Source organism: Phyllostomus discolor, chromosome 1, assembly GCF_004126475.2.
Source record: "Phyllostomus discolor isolate MPI-MPIP mPhyDis1 chromosome 1, mPhyDis1.pri.v3, whole genome shotgun sequence".
NCBI lineage: Eukaryota > Metazoa > Chordata > Mammalia > Chiroptera > Phyllostomidae > Phyllostomus > Phyllostomus discolor.
In genome coordinates, this window is record NC_040903.2 from 165,705,677 (window position 1) to 165,729,096 (window position 23,420).

Sequence of the window (23,420 nt, forward strand, 5' to 3'; positions counted from 1 at the left end):
AGTTTGCACTATAAGAACAAGCATTTAAAAAGCTATTTTATTTAATTATTCTTTTCTTTTACCCCCAAAATTTATTCAATAGCTTAGCTCCAAGCTATAAATACTTAAATATTAAAAGAGAAACTTTATATCAGTGTAAAACTTTGAATTTTGAACACTCAGTTATAAACTGATACCCCAAAACAGGAGTCAGACCTATTGCTTTCAGAGAAATATTAGAGAGATTGTATAATCTGTTTATCCTATTACATTTAATTTTTATACATGAAAACACCTTTAAGAGAGGCACAATAGAGTACTTAAAAATTAATTTGCACCATTTTTAAGTTTTCGATGGGCTTATTCACTTCCAGAGATATTAAAGATGAACATATATTTTGAAGCAAACATGTATTTAAGGAAGGTATTGTTAGTTTTTCTAAGTTATGAAGTCGTGTTGTTATGCCTTGCATCCCATTGCTGAGACCAGTGAAGGCCTTGCTCTCCAGCTCTTCTCTGTACGCATGCTATGCATTTTGATCATGCATAAAACTTTTTTATCTGTAAAACTCCTCTGATTTATTTAGAATGTTTTGAATTTTTGCATTTGATTTCAAAGATAAAAAGGAAAGAAAAAATACAAAAGTTTTATTATTTAACATCGCCTTATAACAAGCCAAATACTTGCAAGAGAAAAAATGTGTTTCTTTAGAACTCCAAAGTAATATTGTTTATGATCTCTCTGCAGCTAGACCCTGAAGCTAGTAATATTCTAAAAGAACTTCAAGTAAAACTCAATGGGGTTCTAGATGAGCTCAGCATCACTTACGGTGAGAGGTAAGTGGCCTAAGTAGTTATTATTCAAGTGCTTTAGGTTTCAGTTAATAATAATTATGCTTTCAGTGCTGTCTCTCTCCTCTAACTGGCTGAACCCATTTAACTTCAAGACATAATCTAAGTATCATTTCCTCTGGAAAGTTTCCATAACCCAGTGGTCTTATAGTGATGTCTCCCCAGAACTCTGTATATCCTTCAGTAGGGTGGCACTTACAACACTGAATGGTGGCTTAATTGCTTCATTCCCTCACTTTGCTTCATAAGGACAGAAACCATATCTCATTCCTATTTGCAATTCTAGTGTTTAGAGTTTTACCAATTGGCTGTTGAAAGAATGGAGGGGGGAGGGAGAAGGAAGAAAACCTTTACATACATAAGAATTACGAGTTGCAGCCCTGGCTGGTGTGGCTCAGTGGATTGAGTGCCAGCCTGCAAACCAAAGGGACGTCAGTTGATTCTCAGTCAGGGCACATGCCTGGGTTGCAGGCCAAGTCCCCAGTAGGGGGCATGTGAGAGGCAACCACACATTGAAGTTTCCCTCTCTTTCTTCCTCCTTTCCCTTGTGTTGAAAAATTCATTTAAAAAATCTTTTTAAAAAAAGAAGTATGAGAGGCATTCATGCCATACATGTCAATGTGGTTGTACTTCCAAATAACTGAACTTCAACCCATGACTGAATCAAGTCAGAACTCTAGGTTTAGAGGCTTAGAAATCTCAATAAAACTCCTCTGTGGGAAATTACTGACACATTCATATTTTCTTTGTTTTTAAAAAGTTAACTTTGCTTGTCTATGATGTTGTTCTAAAGAGGAAGAAGTTCATCCTATATAAACTTCATTTTGGTCCTCTAGAAAAAAAAGCTATCACCTCATCATGAAATGTTAAAATAGATTAAGAAACCAGACACGTCTTCGAAGAGGTTCATTAATTTCATACAGAATTTGGTTTAAATGTTAGCTCAATAAATGTTGACTTACTATTTTAAACTGTACATTCACTTTTCAAATAATACTAAAATTTACTCTCTGAACTCCAGTCATTATTTATTACTGGGTCTTGGAAAGGTACATTATTTAATAAATGCTTATGGATTTGTTATGCTACTTTAAAATCAGAGATTAAAATGTAAAAGACACTAAAAGCATCATATTGTCACTCAAACATAGAAATGAGGCAAAGAAAAATCCCATCCTTGGCCTGCTCATCAGGACTAGAGGTGTGTTCATGGTCTTTGTGGAGCCATCTTCACTGTTCAGATGCTGAGTGAGGTGCAGCCTTGTTCTACTGAGCTTACAGTGGTTGCTCTGCATTGTTTTGTGTTATTAGCTGGCCTTGATGATCCTGCTTACTTGACCTAGATGTTAATGAGGAATTTAAAGTTTGTTTACCTGGAGTCAAAGAGACATAGTCCAAGATGTTTGGGGGCTCACTGGCTCTGACTTGGGGTGACACCTAGAAATGGTGCCTTCAGTTAGCTATCTTAGGCTTATATCTCTTTATTCCAGTTGTGAATTAATACATGGTTAGCAAAAAGATGGTTGCCTTCAGCTAGGAAGGCAAAAATAGAGATTATTTAGCAAAGCTAAGGGGAAAAAAGTGGTCAGGAATAGCTAGGAGCATTTGGAACTTTGTCTGAAGTAAGATGACTAAATGTAATATAAACTAGAATATAAATAGAAAAAGTATATTTAAATTACTTTCTGTAATATATCTAAGTCATCTTTATGAGCAGGTACTTTTTGTTTTGGGCTGTTTTATTTTGTTTGATAGAGGGAATATTCAGGTTATAAAGGATAAAATGTGAATTACGATTTGAAAAAGTTGGAGCAAACTTCAGTTATATGAGTGGTGTCCTTAGGAAGCCACTTGAAGTACTCATTCACATGAAGCCAGCTATTTTAACACCTAGATACTGAAACTCCTGATTACCCAGTATCTGTTTCTTAATGAAGAAATATAGGAAAGAATCTAATACTTTGCTTAATTAGGGCTAGAATATTGCAATAAATAACTGACGTCATAATTTCCTTACAAAAAGAATAATTCTTCTGTCCTTGTTGCTATGGTTCTGTTTTCCACACTAGTAACCAAGTCTACAACACACGCACAGGGTGAGTGGGAAGCCCGTAATGATCAGTGAGATCATGTTGTGAAGTCAAACTGGATAATTTTAGTGTGGATCTTAGAGTTTAAATTAGTGGTCTAGAGTTTCAAAATTAAGTGCATAATTAATTGCCCAACTCCATTTCAGCTGGTGTTATTAAAACCCACAATTAAATAATTCTGTTGTACTGTGTGTACCTAATGGAATGATTTGGCACTAAAACCAGGGGAGCCGAACCACACATCTGAAGCCTGGGTTCCTGGGTTTCTGAGAGGGTCCCAGAGCACCTCCCTGGGAACTGAGGTTCCATAATACCATGTCAGTGCTATCCTAGGGATCGGCACAACTTGTGCCACTTAGATTTTGCTTACACATATATTTTACAGGGAGATTTTGGTGTGAATTACTACATTTTTAATGATATATTTGGTACCCACAGCTGGCTGCATTAAGTAAAGAATTCATGAACATTTTATAGGAATTCTTTTATAAACTGAAATGTTTGGCTTCTGGGTGCTTACCGAGTCTATTATTATTAACTGGTAATAATTCAAGCTGTTTCATAAAGACTTTTTTAACCAAATAAATGGATAGGAAAAAGATTTTCAGGTGAATTTACCACAAAGTAATAAAGACAAAAGATTTTTAAATGAAATGCAGGTGTTAGTTCACCCTGAACTAATGCCAAATAGAATGCCATTATCTCTCATACACTGTTAGTCCTTCTTCCATGTGCCCGATCCCACCCACAGAGCTTGTTTCTGGTGGGGGTGACCATATGGGTCTGTTGTAGAAACCTATTTACACATTTTAGGAATGTATCATGCCCTCTGCTCAGTCTGTCCCCTACTGATCTGGGAATCAGTGCAAAAGCAAGTAACTATTTCAAAGGTGACCATCACTACATTCAGCAAGAGCACTGATGACCCAGTGGTAAATCAACAGTTCAAAATGTCCAACATTTATTTACCTTCTATTTTCATTACCCCAAATAGCTTCCACCTTTACCCTCACTAAATAAACACACTGCCACACATTTTATCACCTCCTTCACCATTCCATCCACCTCCCCAACAACCACTAACCCAATAAAAGTACAAAGGCAGGTCTAGCCAGGTAAAAGCTAAATGGTCATGTGTTTGATTGCTTTGGACCTGAGCCTGAAAGAGGGTGGTCCTTTGAACTAGATAAATATACAGACAGCCAAAAATGGACAACTTCCATAGGGGCAGGCTGACATCCAAGGATCAGAGAAACAAATACAACTGCCAAGTCCAGGAGGGCGAAAATGTTGTCAATAGTAAAAAAAATCAAAGAGAAGTCAGGAGCCAAAGATGGAAGCTGGCTGCCATGATGGTAGATGTAGAATCAAACATTGGTCATATGCTCAAAATTATGGACCAGTATTTATAAACCTGCTATGAAATGTGCAGGAGAGAGAAAAAACCCAAGTAAAAATCATTTCAAATCTATCAAATATTTTTAATATTAGGTAGCAAAACCAAAAACTAGAAAAATGAAATATTTGATGTCAGGCTAACTAAAATATTTTCATACTAAAAATTTTAAAATAAAATTTCTCATGTGCCACAAAAACAAATTTTATCTGTTCATTGATATATCTGTAGCACTTAGTAATTTAGACTGGCACATGTATTTATTAAATATTTGTAAAATGCATGCATGTATTGATAAATATTTACATGCTTTCTATTTAATAATGGAAGCATTATATAGTTAAATTTCCTAAACATCTGTACAAAATTGAGGAATTGGTGCATTTGGATACTTCTCAAATAGCATGAACTCCATGATCATTTTGCATGAGGGAGAAGAGGAATGGGACTGACCTGGCTGCTATACTAACATGAACTCTTTCCTTCTAATCATTACTGTTCCAGAGATGTGGCCATTTCCCAAGCTTGAATTTATCCACATCCTCCTAAATGTTCTTTTTTTTTCTTGCCTGCCTGCACTTGCATTATAATTACTCCTATTGTTCGAAATGCGAAGGTAATAGACTTGCCAGAGGAATGGTGGTGATGCTAAGTCCTACTATTTAAATCTCTCATTTGCTGTTCCTTTTTCAAGAACCACCAAGATTGGTATTAGGGATATAAAGAGTCAAAAAAATAATACTAAGAATTAGTCTTCACAGACTTATTTAAATTCTTAGAGTGGTGAAGTAGTAAGGGTGAGTGGAAAGAGAGGGTCCAATGACATATTCATATTACTTCTTGAGCAGATTCTTTGTACCACATGTGATAGTTTATTCCATAGTGTGCATATCTAGCACTGGGGAAAAAAATCCCTGCCCTCACTGAGCTTACATTTTAGGTGGAGCAACTGACAATAAATAAATAAATGAAAAATATGTAGTACATCAAATAATGAGTACAATTAAGAAAAAAAGAATTATAAGAGAATGGAGAATAATAGAAATGTCATTTCACATTAAGTTCAGGAAGACTTCCCTAGCCCTGACTGCTATGTCTCAGTTTGTTGGATGTCGGCCCACAAAGCAAAAGGTCACTGGTTCAATTCTCAATCAGAGCACATGCCTGGGTAGCAGGTTTGGTCCCTGAATAGGGTGCATGTGAGAGGCAACTGATTGACGTTTTCCTCCCACTCTTTCTCCTTCTCTTCCCTTCTCTCTAAAAATAAATAAACACTTTTTTTAAAAAAAGAAGACTTCCCTAAGAACATGATATTTGGCATATGCCTGAAATAAATGAGAGACCAAGAGACTCATGAGAAAAACGATAGAGGAGGGAACATAAGATATGAGTGTCCTCGGCGATGTCTAAGAACCCTGGGAAGGCCTTTGTGGCTGGACTGAAATGAAGCAGAGAGAAGAGTCTCCAGAAATGAGATCAGAAAGGTTTCCATGGCCAGATTATGTTTGGCTTTAAGTCATAATATACATTATAGGTTTTGTTTTAAGTGGATCTGGAAGCCACAGAAGATTTTTAGCAAGAAAGGAACATGATCTGGTTTCTAGTTTAAAAGAATATCTGTAGAGAGTGAACAGAGGGACAATTTAGGAAATTATTACACAAGTTCAAGTGTAAGATAATGATGGATTGGTATACAGTAGCTATGTGGAAGTAGTAATGGATTCTCAGATATAGGATACTTTATGAAGATTTGCAGATGGATCAGACTTCTTTTTTAAATTTATTTATTTTTATTTTTTACATTATTTATTGTATTTTTCCATTTTCCCCCAAAACCCTCTCCCACCTCCACCCCTCCTTCCTACCACAGTCACCACATACTGCTGTCCATGTCCATGAGTTCTTTCTCTCTTTTTTTCTTTTTTGCTCAAGCTTAGACTTCTAAGTGAAAACATTACATATGTAGTTTAATAAAAACAGTCTGTATTTCAGATTGGAGGTTATGTCTGCAGATATATAGTTGGGAATTACCAGTATACTGATGACATGAAGCCGTGAGACTACTTTTAATTGCCAAGAAAATGACTTTTTATGGAGAAACTGAGTGGTCCAAGGATTGAGCCTAGAGGATTACAGTGTAGGGTTGCCAGATAAAATACAGACTGTGCCCAATTAAATTTGAATTTCAGATAATCCCAAATATTGTGTGGGACATACTTATACTAAAACATATTCACTATATGAAATTCCAATTACCTTGGCATCCTGCATTTTTATTTGCTAAGTCTGGAACCCTCTTCCAGTGGTTGAACATCAGGTCATTGAGAAGGAACAGACAGTGAGGTTAGGAAAGGCAAGAAGGTGTGGAGTCCCAAAAGCTGAGAGAAGAATGTGTACCCAGACAGCAAATATCTTCCAAAAACAGTCATTTTCCCAAGCAATTCTCAGAGGAACACCTCAGTTAATACTGTGAGAGATAGGGGCCAAATGGACCCCCACACAAGTTAATTGTGAAAGCATTACTTTTCTCTGTGGTACTGTACATATGTGAGCTCCAAGTAAGATATCATTGCAACAAAAATTTTTCTAGCTGAACAACTATGTTTGAAAACTAATGAGCAAGGAATTCATACCAATCAAAACAGATCAAACTACTGTGGGTTGAATTTTTTTAAAAAATGAGCAAAGAAAGTATAAATGCTTTTATTCTAGTATTTATATTCCTTATTTTTAGTTTCCAGCTTATCATTGAAGAGTGTATAAAGCAGATGGGTTTTGAACTAAATCAGATGAGAACAAATGGAAACACTGCATCGAATAAAAACAGTGCGGCAATGGATGCAGAGATTGTATTAAGGCCTCTCATGGACTTCTTGGACAAAACGTAAGTTTTCTACCCAGTTTTCTTTTTATTTATTGACATAAATTTTACTGATATGGGTTTAAGGAGAAAATTGTTTTCTTCTATGTAGGACAGCTTTAAAACTTTTCTATAGAAATACATTAATTTATTAAAAAGCAAAACACTTTTAGTCCATTACCAAATGGCAAAAAAGCAGAGGTGACTTCCTACAGAAAATGAATAATGGAAAGGAAATAAATATTGGTAACCAGAAAGATTGCTAGGCTGAAGGGAAAGATCTTTGTGATTGCATGCTCCTCAGATAGCATATTGTTTTGGAACCTATTGGACATAAAAAAAAAAAAGACTGAATTGACTCTAGAATATCTGATTTTGTGTCAGAAATCTACTGAGAAAGAGAATAGCACAAATGTGACTAGAATTAATTCAGCTCAGGGTCTTGAGTGCCCATCTGTACCAAATCCTCTCCTACCAGGGGTTTCCAACCTGCAGCCCATGAGCCACATGCAGCCCAGGATGGCTGTCAGTGTGGCCCAACACAAAATTGTAAAGTTACTTAACACATTATGAGGGGTTCTTTTGTGATTACATGTCGCAATGTACTTAGTGTGTGGCACAAAACAACTCTTCTTCCACTGTGCCCCGGAGATGCCAAAAGGTTGGACACCCCTGTTAGACATTAGGTGGTAATGAAAAAGAGAAGCAAAGTCCCCACCTTCATAGAGATTACAGGCTAGTTGGTAGGAGTGGGTGGGAATGGAGGCCTTTATGGCCAACTAAGATAGTGTTCTTAACCAAAAAGGTGTTTGTTTGTCTGTTTGTTTGTTTACCTGTTTTTTTAATGTTTCTGTTCAGTCCATATTCTTCAAAGTTCTAATTTCATAAGTTTAGAGTAGGGTCAAGGCTCCTGTGTTTTAATGTGTCCAAATTTGGGAACCAGCGATCTAAAGCAACAAGAGACATGATTTCTTAAACAATGATACTTGAAATCAGAATTGAAAGTAGAAGAGAAAAGCAAAAAAAAAAATAATAATAATAATAATAATAAATTTGAATGCCTGCCAAGGGACCAGTGTTACATCTGGCAATTTACATATGTTACCTCATTTAATATTATTTGCAGCAAATTAATTAATACCAAAGGGACCAAGATAGTTGCAATACTTTAAGTTACACAAAGGAAAGTTACACAAAGGAAAAACTAGGGAAAACTCTTCTATATATTTACAACTTCCATTTTAATTCCATTTCCCTTTGCTTATAATCTTACTGCATAAGTAAATCTGGTATTGTCATCAGTTTAATTTCAATATTTGGTAGACAAATTAAGTGTTATTTTCTGTTCTCTGCGAGGAAATATCTACAAGGTAGGCGAGTGGGTAACTAGATGGTTTAGCAGGAGGTAGGCAGGCCAATGGGTGTAGAAGAAAGAGGTGGCAGAAAGAAGAGAGGAAGGGAGGAAGGAAAGTAGGAAGAAAAGAGAAAAAAGAGAGGGAGAAAGATTTTTCATTTCTTTAGTTTCTTAATGTAGACTTTTACTCTTATTGTCTAGTTTTTTATAAAACTCCTAAAATTTTTATCTTACTGTATAAATCCCACAAACACAGTACCAGTTGGTTGTGTATGTGATGTGAATGGAAAGCAGAACAAAGCCATTCTGATCCCCTCAAAACTCCTGCTGGAATGCCTTCTGTTTTCAGAATTCTAACCAGCAGTGTGGAGATGTGTCATTGATCATTAGCACAACTATGTACTTTTGTATATACTTTAACCAAAACTTGTGGAACATACAGAAAGTTTTAAGGTATCCTGATACTGTCACCTAGTAACTGAAGGGCCTTCAATCACTTCACCATCTATAAAATGGGGCTAATATATAAATTGGTGGGCCCTTCTTTTTAGTATATTTAGATTCTTATTTTATGCACTTTTAATTTTTTACTTAGAATTATATGTTGTTTTATCATCATATATATAATTTATTCTAATTCTTGGTGGAGACAGTGTATAAAGATAGAAAAACACCTATGAGCTTTTAAAATTTGTGAAAGAGATTTAAAATATTTGGAAAGCATTATTATATGAGTCATGAATAGTTGCAGAAATTCCCAGAGCTGATTCAGAATGCATAACCATAAAGCCACTTGTTATGGGAGAGTTTTAAGTCAGATGTTAATTCTGTTCTCAAGTTTAGCAAATAAAAATAAGAAAGGAATATAAATAAAGACAATCAAGTATAAAGTAATGTTCTTCTGTTCAGACAATCAGTATAAATTCAATTTGGGTTGGGTTTTTAAAAGTTTTTTGAACACAGGAAAATGAGGGACAGACATTTCCATTGGCAGAGAGAAAAGCTGGATAAATTATCATGAAAATCCTGGTCAGCAAGTACATAGGACATTTAAACTTTTTCTGGCTAATCGGTTCTGTGATCAGTGAAACTAGATAGCTCAGATTCAGAATACTGCTTTTCAGCTTGCATTATCAAGTTGATTATCTCTAACTAAATTAAGGAATTGGTTGCTAGATGCCCCTCTTTGTTTCCTGTTATTTAAAATTGACAATAGTGGGCTGAAATTCTCCAAGGTAGCTTTGAGAACCTCCCCTTAGAAATTGTGTTATATTGTAAATGTACAGGCTCTTTATCTTTGTGCAGCCTCTCTAAGTAAGACATCTTACTTCTTTATGTTTCATTTTCTCCACCACGACCGACCTCACCACTCTGTAAAATGAGCTGTAAACTTCCAGCTGGCAAGGATTCCACACAAAGCTGCAAACACATCAATGATTTTATACCCATTCATTCAGTTCCAGTCTAAGCAGAGTTAGTTAGCTCTCCAAGTACATGAGCTGCCCAGATAAACAAGGTCAATTCTTAAACTCAGACCCTTTGAAAGTGGAATTTACACATCTGCAAAACTGGCAGATTTGTTGTGCCTCACATCATCCTCGGAATTTCTCTGTGGGTAGGGAAATTCTGTTGTTCTGCCGTGACACATCTGCGGGCTTCTACCCCATGGCCAGATAATGAACAGCCACTGGCAGGCTAGAAATGTAACCCTTACACAACGGTTTCTAAACTACTGGGGCCACAGAGTTCCAGGGGTTTGCCTCAGGGATCTCCAGCTCTCCCTTCACCCAGGGGAGGTGGTTCTAATGTATTTTTATATATTAAGTATTCACATACTATATAGTGTTAGGAGAAATACTCTACATAAAAAAATGTATTTTGGAAATTTCTCCCTTTGCCTCTCATATGTCACATGCCTTTAAGTGTTCATTATTAATTTTATTATATAGATACTAATTATATATTTAAATATTTAAAACAGTCAGTTCTGTCTCTCTCAGAATCAGAACCTGGGTTATAATTTCTTAGTCCAAAAGTAAATAGAGTACTTAACAGCCCCATAGAGTCAATGAAGCTCTGGTGATATATGTATGACCCACGTCTAGCCTTCTATGAAACAAGTGTGGTTAGCTCTTAGTAAGGTCTTGGAGTTACTGTCATATTTTGGTACATATGGTAAATATTTCTGCAATAGTATGTCTTCATACACTGCTGGGCATTCATACACAAACACATGTATCAAGGACAATGTGGCACATGGGACAGCATGTGGATTTAGAGAAAGAGGACCTGACTTTGCCTCTCAGCCCTTACTCACTAGCTTAGCTTCTTTGGACAAGTTCCCTGACCTCTCTGAGCCTGTCTTTGACTTCTAAAATGTATGTGTGTACTAACAGATTAGAATTATCTGCAGAAGAGGTTACTACACTAAGGTGTTACATAAGTGCTAGAGGATGTCACCATCATTATCTCACCAATAAAAGGATAACTTGTAACAGATACCTTAAGCCTATTAAAGTTGGTAGATTTAGAATCTTAAAAAAAAAAAAAAAAAAAAAAAAAACTGAACTCAGAGAAACAGAGAACAACTGTGGTGGCTGCCAGAGGTGGGGAAGTGAGAGAACGGGTGAAGGGGGTGAAAAGGTACAAACTTCCAGTTGCAAGAGACATAAGTCCTGGGGGTGTGATGGACAGCGTGGTGACTGCAGTTAATAACACAGTGTTGCATATTTGGGATTGTGAGGAGAGTAGATCATAAAAGTTCTTGTCACTAGAAAAAAATTATAACCATGTGAGGTGATGGATGTTAACTAAACTTATTGTGGTCATCATTTCACAGTATATACATTTATCAAATCATCATGCTGTACACCTGAAACTTACACAGTGTTATATGTCAATGATACATCAATAAAACTGAAAAAGTAATCAATAAATGTTGGTAAAGATTGGCTCTTGAGTGAAATTCTATGCATCTCTGCCATCTTATTCTGCTGGCTCAGTGCCAGGTAGCGATGAAAATGTTCCCTTGGTGTTTGGCCTGAACCGTGAACATGGAGCGTGTCGTCAACACGAGTTGGGGATGACGGCGGAAATCTTGTCCTTTGGGATCTTTGGTGTCAGTTTAGGAAAGAAATAGTCTGAATTCATTTTCTACCAATTAGTGAATTATCTATCGTATAGTATGATGAAATAGATTTTTGATACATGTATTTTTTCATTTGAAATTTAGCATTTAAAAACCATAAAGGCCTACTTGGGTACTTTAACCTCAATATTGAAAAATGTGAACCTCTGATCAATAAAAGAAGATGATAGCTGGATAGGAGATTCATAAGTGGTAATATGTGTTATTTTACTTCAGATTAAGTCTCTCAGCAAAAATCTGTGAGAAAACGGTTCTGAAGCGAGTTTTGAAAGAGCTATGGAAGTTAGTTCTCAACAAAATAGAAAAACAAATTGTTCTTCCTCCTCTGACAGATCAAACAGTAAGTATTTAAACTAAAGTTTGATTATACTTTCAATAACCTTTGTAGTCTTTTTTCACTTAAGTGAATGGATTTGATCCAGATGAAATATTAATTAAATCCATTTCAGGAAAATGTTTTAGGTATACAGTATCTTAATAATGATCATTCAAATAACATTTTCCCACAGTTTTACACACTCCGTACAAATCAGTTTTATATAGTAACAGTAGCAGTCAAACTTCATCTCTTGAAAAAATGTATCAAAGTTCAACTTATGTGGTTATCTGGCCTACAGATATTAAAAATAAGTTCTTAAATTGAATTTTACTGTGAACCTCCAGAGAAATAGATTTAGGATAGAACATCCCCACTGTGTTTCTTTCTGAAATCTTACAGTTTAAGAAGGTAAATCCAGCACTGCCATATGGGATTTTTTTCATCTTTACTTTTGCTCTCATCTGTTACCTTCCCACTTGGAAGTTAATAGAGGAGATGCCATTCAGAGGATTTGAAGTACATGATTGTGTCATGCACAGTGAAATAAAAAGAGAACCAGAAAGATCAGTTAACGTCAAAGTTAGACAATGGCCAAATGGACACACAGTTCCAGGTATTTCAGTTCCTATATTTTGAGCCAAGTAAGGAAAAAAAAATCCTAACATGCATCTGTTATGAAGTATTTTTTCTATGAGAAAGACAAGTTGATGCAAATAATGAGTAACTATACATTAAACTAAAATATTGAGCCATTAATTATGTGCACTCAGTCTATATTTATCCAGTGAAATTGTACAGAAAAAGTTTTCTTATAAAGTGTTCTGAGATGTGAAGATACATATGTTTTTGTTTATTTACCGCCAACAGTATGTGATAAAATATAAATTATTTTAAGTCTTGCTTCATGCAATTAATGTGAAGCATAATCATTTTACATATATTGGTAGCCAAACCAAATATGTATAAACACACACACACCAAGCCCCACACATACCCCGTTCTGCCACAGTACATAAGGCATTTCTTTAACACCAGTTAGTGATCATGTACTTGGTCAAAAGAGGAATGATGTCTATATAGTCTGGAAGTTATAAACATATGACTACATAGGTAGAAGCCCTTTCATCCCCAATTAAAGTAAAACTTCTAAGCAAGGGAAGGTCCACTTGCTCATGGACCTTCTGTCCAGAAAGATGCACTTTGCATGGCTCACACACAACAGGCTCCCCTCCCCTGTGCTGGTATGGGTACTGTCTCAGCCCGTGATGGTACTCTATGGTTTTGTTGTTGTTTGTTTTTTGTTTTTGTTGGGTTGTTGTTGTTGTTGTTTCATTTTATATATTCCTTGAAGCAGCCACCAGCCTCACTGAGCAACCTTCTAGCTATCTCCTAAAGTAGCATTTATTGTTTTTGACAGTTCCTTGGTAACAAACTTGCATGAGCTTTACTGGTGCTGCCTACTGCTATTTTTCCCATGAGCCCTACTACTTATAGTGCAGAAGTTTGTAGAGCATGAGATTTTCCCAGAAGACTTATATCATGTTGTATTACATTTCAGTTTTGATATAGGCCTTCCCTAGGAAAGCTTACCATCACCTCAATTTTCTGTAGCATTGAGATCTCTAAGTATGCTGCTATATCACCTATTTATTCATTTAAACATGCTTGTTGAGCTTCTACTATGTACTAGGCAATGTGCTGGGTGCTGGAGATAAAATATGAGCAGAATTAGACATGGTTGCTAGTCTTGTGATTGTTGTATTCTTTAATTTCCTAATGAGTATACAGGCTCTACTAAAAAATGGAAAATGTTACTCCTCAGTGGTTGACTTTCCTTACTGTGAAAATGTTTTAGGCTACTAATGAACTTAGTCAAATTTAGTACTTTTCCTGCCACATTTACCAACAGATATATCTGTTGATGTCTTTTCTACCAACACATATACCTGTTGATAAATGTGGCAGGAAAAGTACTAAATTCCTTCATCCTAATAATGTGTTGGATTGTTTATTCCAGTGTTTTTCAAACTCTCCCCAGGACCTTGGGGCTCCAGGAAAAGGCTGCAGCTGAGGGAGAACTTACATAGGCATGGCTCTGATAGATTGCACAAAAATTCTGAAGGAACAGGTCCACCTTCTTGAGCTCTGCCTCTGAAAATTCCACATAGATTTATTTGGGGAAAGGATGGAGTAAAGGGGTTTCCTCTACTGAAAATAAATTAATAAAACATAAAGATCACACATTTAATCCATGTGGTATATTAAACTGGCTATATAAGCAGCAACCCAATCAGTAGCTCAGATGTAAAACCTCCTGAAGTGGGACACCTCTGAGGACAGTTGCGATGCTGGCAGTACTGAACATCTTTGACCCCGTCTGCAAAATGGACCTATTAAGGGCATCTGGCATCAAAGTCACAAATATTATAAAGAAATAAAGCAAATTCTCTATTGACCACATTGCTACAGTGACTATTACTAAAGTTCTTAGACTGAATCTTCTCTCTCTCTCTCTCTCCATCTTTTTTTTTATGTGTATCTCTAGGGACCCCAGATGATTTTCATTGCTGCTAAAGATCTTGGACAATTATCCAAACTGAAGGTAATATGAATTTAAAAAATGACTGATTGCCTGTGAAGAGTTCTGAGCTAACTACAGGTCAGCAAGGACCCACTCTTCTGCCAGCAATGGCATCTACCATGGCAGGACCAAGAGTGTGTGCGTCTGGGATCCCACGGTCTGCTTTAGAGATGAGTCAGGTCAAAATGTAGGGACTGAGTTTTGTTTTCCCTGACATGTTTCTCAGATTTTCCAGTTGGTAGAACAAATGGAAATTTTTGACTTTGTGTTGTAGCATTCAACGTTACTACTTTTGGAGCAAATTAGAGAACATATGTGGTCTGTCCATAAGGTATCCAGGCATGTAATATGAAAAATAGAGACATTTATTAAAGATACAAGATTCAAGAAGCAATGTACTTAGGACAATGATGCCTCAGTCCCCTTCGAAGTAGGCACCTAAGGACCTCACACAGTTCTCTCAATCGCCACTAGCTGCCCCATTATATTTTCCTGAATCTCATTGATGATCTGAAATCTTTTCCCTTTCAAAGGTGATTCTAGTTTCAGGAAAAGCCAGAAGTTTCAAGGTGTCAAATATGGGCTGTAGGGGGGCTGAGTCACCTGGGTCATTTGATATTTCACCAAAAAATTCTGCACCAGTCATGATGTATATGTGGGTGCATTGTCATGATGAAGCTGCCAATCACTAGTTGCCCATAGCTGTGGCCTTCTGAATCCAAATAGTTTCTGCAGAGGAATGTTCAGGCATAACACAAAATTGGATGCAGATTAATTGCTTTCCTCATTCAGTCATTTTAAATGTGATGGCCACACAGTACACATGCTCACTCATTGACATTAACTGCCCCTACTGACTAGTACAGCGATCTTGTCACTGTTCATGCATACTCATTCCAGTCCATTCTCCTTGGCTGCCAGGTTACATCAATGTCACACAAACTGTTCCTGTTATATTAACAATGGTTGCTGGACAGACCTTGTATTTTCTTTCATATGCTAAACTGATTTTGTATAAATAAAGGCAAACTGGAATGTTTCATAGAAATCCAGTAAAGGCTAGAGAAGTCTTATACCAAAACACCTAGTTGGGAAAATGAAACTCATCAAAGCAAACATTAAACTTGTCAGTATATTCAACACCATTATAAATGAGAATTTGCTGACCAAGTAACCTTGCCCTTTATTATTGCTTGAGATTTACAATACTTATTGCAGATGTGATAGATACTTGACTAGTCAGAAGAGGAACCTGACTGGTTAAAATGCATATTTTTCTTCTGTGACTGGCTTATTTCATTTAACCTAATGTCCTCTGGGTTCATCCATGTTGTCATATATAGTAGGATTTCCATCTTTTTAAAGGACAAATAATATTCCATTGTATGTATGTACCACATTTCCTTCATCTATTCATTTATTTGTCAATGGACCACATACAGAACAACATGATTCCCATGGTCAGAATGCATGTTGTTTTGTTTCAGTTTTGTGGATTAGCATATGGTGCAGCACAGGGATGGGTTCCAGACACAGACCACCTTGGCTCCAATTCAATCTCAGCTGCTTCCGACTTTGGTGACACTAGCCAAAGTATCTAACCTTTGTAACCTTCAGTGACAGTAGCCAAAGTATTTAATCTTTTTAACCTCCAGGTGTGGCATTTGTAAAGTGCAGAAAATTTTAACACTTTGTTCATAGGATTGTTGTGGGATAAATAAGATAACATATACACTATCTTTGCATAGTAACTGCAGAGAGGATGCCACCTCCCACTCACAGAAAGCGCTGTTTGCCTCCTCCCCCAGCTGGCAGCTCCAAGTTAGGCATCACCGGGGCTGTTTTGTGTGTTAAACATGGAGGAGGATAATCCATTTGACTGTGTAATTACTTACTGTGATAAAATAGCTGCCCTATAATTTCAGAATCCTATTTTATCACCTACGTTATCCCCTTCCCCAGAAAAAAAGCCAGTAATTCATTGAGAAGACGTAACTGTCACCTAAAATTGTTTCTTACAGGTATTCAGTGATTTTGATGCTTCAAAGGGAAGGTAGATGTCACTGCCAAACTATCATTTTGTATCTTGGATCTCTATCTTTCTTTATCTCTGTTATTACCTTCCTGGGATTTCTACTTTCTACTTTACAGACTTATATGGTGTTAATAAATCCATATAAAATGGATTCATATGGTGTTGGAGCTTCTCATATACAGCCAGGAAGGGGAAACAGCATAGTGTCTCATTATAAAGGAAATGGCCCAGCCATGCTTCTAGCACCTGTGTGATGTTAGACAACCTGCTCCACCTCCCTGAGCTTCACTTTCCTGAATGAATTGTTGTATCAGGTAGAAATGTTTCTGTTTCAGGCGATGAAAAGCCATACTAATGTAAGCAAGGAGGAGTTTTATTTCTACATGAAACTATGTTGTCCTAGGGTAACTCCGGCTTCCATCACTGCTTGATTAGGAACTCAAACGATGTTACAGAAATCAGTCGCTGTCTTTCAGCTCTGCTTTTTCCTTATTTGATGTATTGCTTGTAACAAAACTCCCTCCCTCTTTGTAAAATAGTTGTCTCTGTTCTGAACCCAACATCTTTGAACTTGAAATCTTGTAGAGAAGAACACCCATACTGATGCAAGGAATTCCAGCAAAATCCACTGGCAGGCACATCATCAGCTCTGATGGAGTGTTATCAACATTCCCAAGCCAACCACTGTGGCCTGGGGAGTGACCTGCCATTTGGCTTAACCTACATGCCTGCCCCTGAGCTGCCAGTGCAGTCATGCCTGTCCAAATCTTGTAAATTCTTGGAGGGGGGTGGAGACTGGCTCCCCAGAAAACATACACATGTTAGGTGAAAAAAAAATCCTAGTCCACTGAAAATATAGGTAAGTTCCCAAAATTTCATCAATTCAATTAATTCTCTTCTGATTATAATAACTTAATAGCAAATTGTAATAATACATCATAAAAGGGTTATTTCATCAACACTGAAATAATCTGAAGAACTAAAAATACAATCTTGGTACCCATGGGTGTCCATGAAAAATAACTTAACATCATATTTTTCAATTACTGACCCTTGACTTTTTTAATTTTTAAATTACTAGTGCACTTTTTATTTGAATTACAGAGCAATAAAGCCTCAATAATAATACACAACAACTTAAAATCTAGCCATAATAAAGAACTTGAAGTTTTCAAAGATATTTCCCTTATTTATTCTGCTAGCCTATCACTACTAATATACGAGTATATATTTTTTTAATTATAGGCATTTACATTTTTTATACATTAGTTTGAAAACAGACTTGATCCACTGGAAAAGTGCTATCTAGAGTAATTCACCAGTGGCTAAATTTAGAAATCCTATATAGAAATATGAACAAATAACAATATTACTTAAAAGAACAAATGATCAGAAAAATAGAACAATGAGGGAACTATGATTTTGAATAGATTCATGAAACAAATATCTATTCAGCAGTTTGATATATATTTATTACCTCATGTTTCTGGAACTTCATAATGTATAGATATTGTGTATACCCAAGTTTTTGTTATTTAATGGGATCAGATTTGTCATAATTTTTTTAAATGAATACATCTTATGGACAGAGGTGGTACAATATCAAACCAATTAATAAAAATATGTCTGAGACTATGCATTTACCACCATAGCAGTAACTCACTGGGCAGTTACTCATTGTCAGCCTCTTTCAGAGACTCCTTTATTTGAATGAGCTACTGTTAACTCCAAGGAAATTATTTCTGGTAAGAATTATATTTTTCTACAGTACCACATATATTATTTATCAGCATCTATTTTAAAAATGTGATCACCTCATAAAGCTAGTCAATACTGATGAAGCCAGAGATTTGTTTAATATAAAATATTTGTATTTACTTGTCCTAAAGCATTTCCCCTATATTTCAGCAAACATTTTCCATTACTCTTTGAGTATCAATGGGCATTTAATATTCTGTTTAAAAATATTAAATGGATTCATATGTTTGAGCAGAAATCCCTGTATGAGAAAGATGCAGCAAGATGCAGACATATATACTACCAATCCATGAAGTATTATACCATGGTTTCAACAATATTCAAAGGAGTATGATTCTATTTAAGCACATTGAACATTACAAGATAAGATAAAAGAAGTACAATTCAATTACCAAAACTATATTGGGTGCCCAGCAGGTGATAATTGCCAAAATAGACACTGAATGGCTGCAAAAGACGTAGAAACCACCTTCAGGAAGTTGTGTCATCCACTAAGTAACAGTGTAAGGGCTGGAACAGAAACACAAGCCAGTAGTTGTGATTGCACAATTTGTGAATTGCATGGAATGCCTGGCTAAGGTAGCGAATGATGGTCTACATGAAGTCCACGCTCCACTTGGCAAGTGATGTGTGCTGATATGGAGCTGTGCCCCATAGAAAAAGAGGCACCTTTTATTACTGACCAAAGGCAATGATCCTGTATTCAAGCCATGCATTCTCGGAGCTGTGGGCTTTCCCTCTGATTCACACAAATGCACCTATAGAAGTTAGAATATAAGTCCCAGGAGGGCAAAATTCTTGTTTTATTGAACAACATATCTCAATTATCCTGACCAGTGCTGGTACATAAGGAGCACTCAATCAATATTTGTTGGATCTTACTGACTAGAATAGTGGTGGCCTGGGAGAGACTGTATTAATTTAGGAGATCAGGATTTTTTAAGCTTTTCTCTTAGACAAATTGCTATTTTCTTTACTATTGTCTTCATTTCCCTAAAGAAGCTTTGAATGATGGGTTGAGACAGCTCACACTGAACAATGAGGAAAATCTATTGTAAAATATGGAAATCAGTTCTAAAATATTGAAAATGATTTTGAAACATTGAAAATATCTAGACCTAAATTCAATTAACACTTTCCTAGTAATGACTAAGCATTGAGGGGCTACAAGACAGAAAATACATTGGAGGCATTACAATTAAGGTAGTCTTTATCAGTAGCAATTGAGAAGCTAAACTTCACCTCTTAAATCCCTCCCATAACTGACCTTCTTGAGCTTACAGAACATAAAGCAAGGAATTGAGGTGAAAAAGCTTTGCCTCACATTTTTCAGGTTTCTATCTTAATATTAACTTGTAAGTGAAAAAAAAGCCACATATGAATGAATGCATTACTCTTTAAGTAAGCATTTAGCATTTCTTCTTTTGGCAAAGTGGATTTTTATTAAATATATGACAAAATAAACATCTAAAGTGTGTTGATAAGAAGATGTTTCAAATAGAAATGTTTGCACATGGGAATTATATTGATTTTGTTTGAAACTAGTTGTTAAATAAATGAACTGGTTATTTTATGAGCAACTGTTCATTTGTTTAACAGGAGCACATGATTCGAGAGGATGCCAAGGGCCTGACGCTAAGACAGTGCACTGTAATGGAGGTGGTCCTGGCTACCATCAAGGTAAGGCTCCAGTGCCTCTGGATATGCATCCAGAGTCCTCCGTGCAGCCTCAGAGAAAGGTACCCCGGATGGGGTACCCCGCATAGCCATGGAGCTGTGCCATCCATGGACAGTTGCATAGATACATTCCAGAAGTGTGTCCAAACTTATCCCATACTATCTTCTTATTCCATCCACATTACTCTGCCCTTTTACTTGCCTCCTTTGTCTATCTCTAGAAAACATGTGTGAAACCAATGTTGTAACATCTGTTTTCAAAGAAAGACATGTACTATCCGCAGAGCCCAGTTAAACAGATGCTGCAGGAGATTAGAAATTAACAGAATTTCTTTTTATGTTCTATGCTTATTGAAATAGTTTTTATTTTTATTTATTATTTTTGTGTTTTAATAGTTTGTTTTTACTGTACTTTCCCCATTACTGTTTATCCCCCTTATACCCTCTTTCACCTCTACTAACCCCGCTCCTGAAATGGTTTTCAAAAGATCAGTCTTGTCCTCTTTCATATTAAGTGCAATAATTTGATTTTCTGCTCAAAGCTCAAAGGCATTGTGTTGTACGCATCGATTTTTCATAGCCAATGGTTGACAAAAGTTGTAGTGTGGGCTAAATGTGGGCAGATCTCATAAATGCTTTAACAAAGCATTTCTTTGTTTTCATAGATGCCTTATTTTCTATATATATGTTGTGTACTTATATGTTAAAGTTTATTAAAGAGTGAAAAATTAATTTATCTTCTAAATGTACACTGTGCCCAATGCCCCCACACTTCAGTATGGGAAGCATCTATTATTCAGGATGTGTGAACAGTGCAGTAAAAAGTATCAGCTACCAGGAGCAGTTTTCAGAGCAAGGAATAGTCTCGCTGGATAGAAACAGACCTTGTATGGTATTCATTAGAACAGAGCTGTACCTGTGTAACAACTGGACACCTTCACGAAACTACCGCCTTATGGCTTTTGTTTATCAATGTTGTCATTTAAGAAGAGGCTATCTTTTACTTCCTCAGTGTCAAAAGCTGCAAAATGAAATCTGTGAGGTATAAGTTTTGTAACACCTAGTGGAAATAGGAAGTGTGAATTTAGGCTGTGAGATTACAGAAATAGAATTGCTAAAATATACAGCAAGACTACTATCTGAATAAAACTTTTTGAAAGAGTATTGTCTGGAAGTATGGAAATTTCGCAAAATAATTTTCAGGGGAAAAATGAAAAAATGTGAAAAATAAATATAGGGAGAAAATGAAAAACCAGCTATTTTTAAAAATGACTTTCAAAAATGTGACTAAGAAATGACTGAAATATAGGGAAATGCTAGTAGAAAAAATAAGAACTCTAAAGTGCAGCATGAAGAGGAAAAAAAGTAAAATTTTTAAAATCTAAATTCAGCTCTTCATGGATTTTATTAGGTGAATGTATGACCATAAGAGAGAAAGAAAAATGTGTTCTCTGAAAATAAGGAATGACATTCAAAGTAGTGACAGACCTGGCTCCTGTCCGCAGCCACAATATTTCTCTAATTCTTCCTGGTCAAGACACACGGCCAACACCTGTAGGCTGAGCTCTGCCCAAACTCTGGGACAGTCCTGACCTCCAAACAGATCTACATCTTGACAGCTCAACTAACCCATCTTCCTGTCTGGGTCCTCTGTGATGATCTTTTAACTTAGCCTCAGGCACCAATCACTCACCTTGCTCTTTAGAATTTATCTGATGTCCAAACTTCAATAAATGGTTCTGTGTCATTATCTTACTATTCTAGTACTGGAGCCTGACCCCAGTACTCACGAGCCTCAGAGCCTGAGGTTGGGTCTCTAGTCTCCCTATCTCCTAACTTCTGTGATGCCAACTCTTTCTCAGGGGTCTCCATGCTCAGCCTGCTATTAGACTCTCTTGTTCCTGTGGCCTGCCCTTCTGCCAAGGCATTCTCCTGGTATTTGCTTTCAATGGGCCTGTCCTCAATTACCAAAGCTAGGACTCCCTTTATCTTGTCTGAGGCTGATATTTGCCCCTACTGGCTGTCTTACCAAGCACTAATTCTCATGTTGACTACAAAGGAATTCAGAGAAAGAAGAATACTACTTAAAATAATTGAAATATTGGATGTCTGCCTGGAGCCCAGCAAGGGAACACTAGAAGACAAGCAGAGACCTCATGAGGAAGATGTTCTTAGAAGCAGCAGATGCTAACCAGACTAACACCCAAAGGCTGCAAAAGAGATGAGACTTAATTTCTGTTTAGCACAATTTAAGCAAATAAGACGAGAGTAAGAAAAGGAGAAGGAGAGTGCTAAGGAGTTTGTAGAATATAGGCTGAAATACTGTTTTAATTTTTTTAAATACCGTCCAGGCATATACATTGTTTCACCTGGTCCTTATCAATATCCTGGGTGTTACATAGGTTGAGAATGATTATTCATATTTTTAGACAAGGAAACAGAGGCTAAGGGGGGTTAAATTCTTTGTCTAAGGCCACAGACCTGCTAGTACTCGGCAGAACTGAGAAAAAACTCCAAACTCTATAGTCAATGCCCTTGCTTCTATGTCACATTACTTCGCTAAATGTTAAAAACAAATGTAGATGAAATGTGGCCTGACAAAATAGACACTATCTCTTCAGAGTGATTAATTCTTTTTAAATTAAAATTCTATATTTCAATTTTTTAGATTATTTTCTAATTATTTAAAAGTAATTTAAAATCCTTTAACCTCTATGCAAGTATTGATAAAAAATATTGACTCTCTTAATAATAAAAATTTTACTGGATATTTTCTTATCCCAGTCGCATGTAGTTTTAATTATAAGCCATGAGGTTAGAATATGGTACAAGGAACAGCAGTTACAGTGATATGCTGCAGTTGTCATGGTTGCTTCAAGGTATTCCATTCACCTGCCAACATAGCCAAGTCAATAGTACTTGAAAATAAATGTAGAAAAGACAACAGCAGTGAGTCAGATAGCTGACAAGTTAATCATTCTGTGAAAACTAACAGAGAGGCCAATTGGGAAACCCTAGTTTGAAGGGTCCTAGTCGTTCTTTTAAGTCTCAGACCACATGCCAGGAAGACTCAGGACTGCTGGATTCCCTGCAATGAGGGTTCTTTCAAAGAACAGGAGACATTTTTCCAAAAGCAAGTAAGTACTCTTGACCTGAACGTGAATCCCAGACTTAAGAATATTCTTAAATCTTGAACAGTGCTCATTATTTTGTGATGAAGTGTTAAATACCCAGAAAAAATGCTGGCTGGTTTTGTTTGCCCCACCCTTCCAGTTCCCCTGGAACACCAGTCCTTGAGACCTGAACACGATGCCCTGCACTGTGTGCTGTGGGCGTGTTTAACTTCGTGGGAACACAGGGGGTTAAAAGTA

The 23,420-nt window shown here is 36.4% G+C and overlaps 1 protein-coding gene across 1 annotated transcript in view; it reads left to right on the forward strand.

Annotated features, from left to right (window-relative positions):
- The window catches only part of UNC13C (unc-13 homolog C), a 469,738-nt gene that overhangs the window by 384,975 nt on the left and 61,343 nt on the right, over positions 1–23,420 (forward strand). Inside the window, 5 exon segments of the mRNA XM_028506783.2 lie at positions 728–816; positions 7,052–7,201; positions 11,896–12,019; positions 14,544–14,600; positions 19,972–20,052. Of these exon segments, the coding sequence (XP_028362584.1) occupies positions 728–816; positions 7,052–7,201; positions 11,896–12,019; positions 14,544–14,600; positions 19,972–20,052 (501 nt within the window).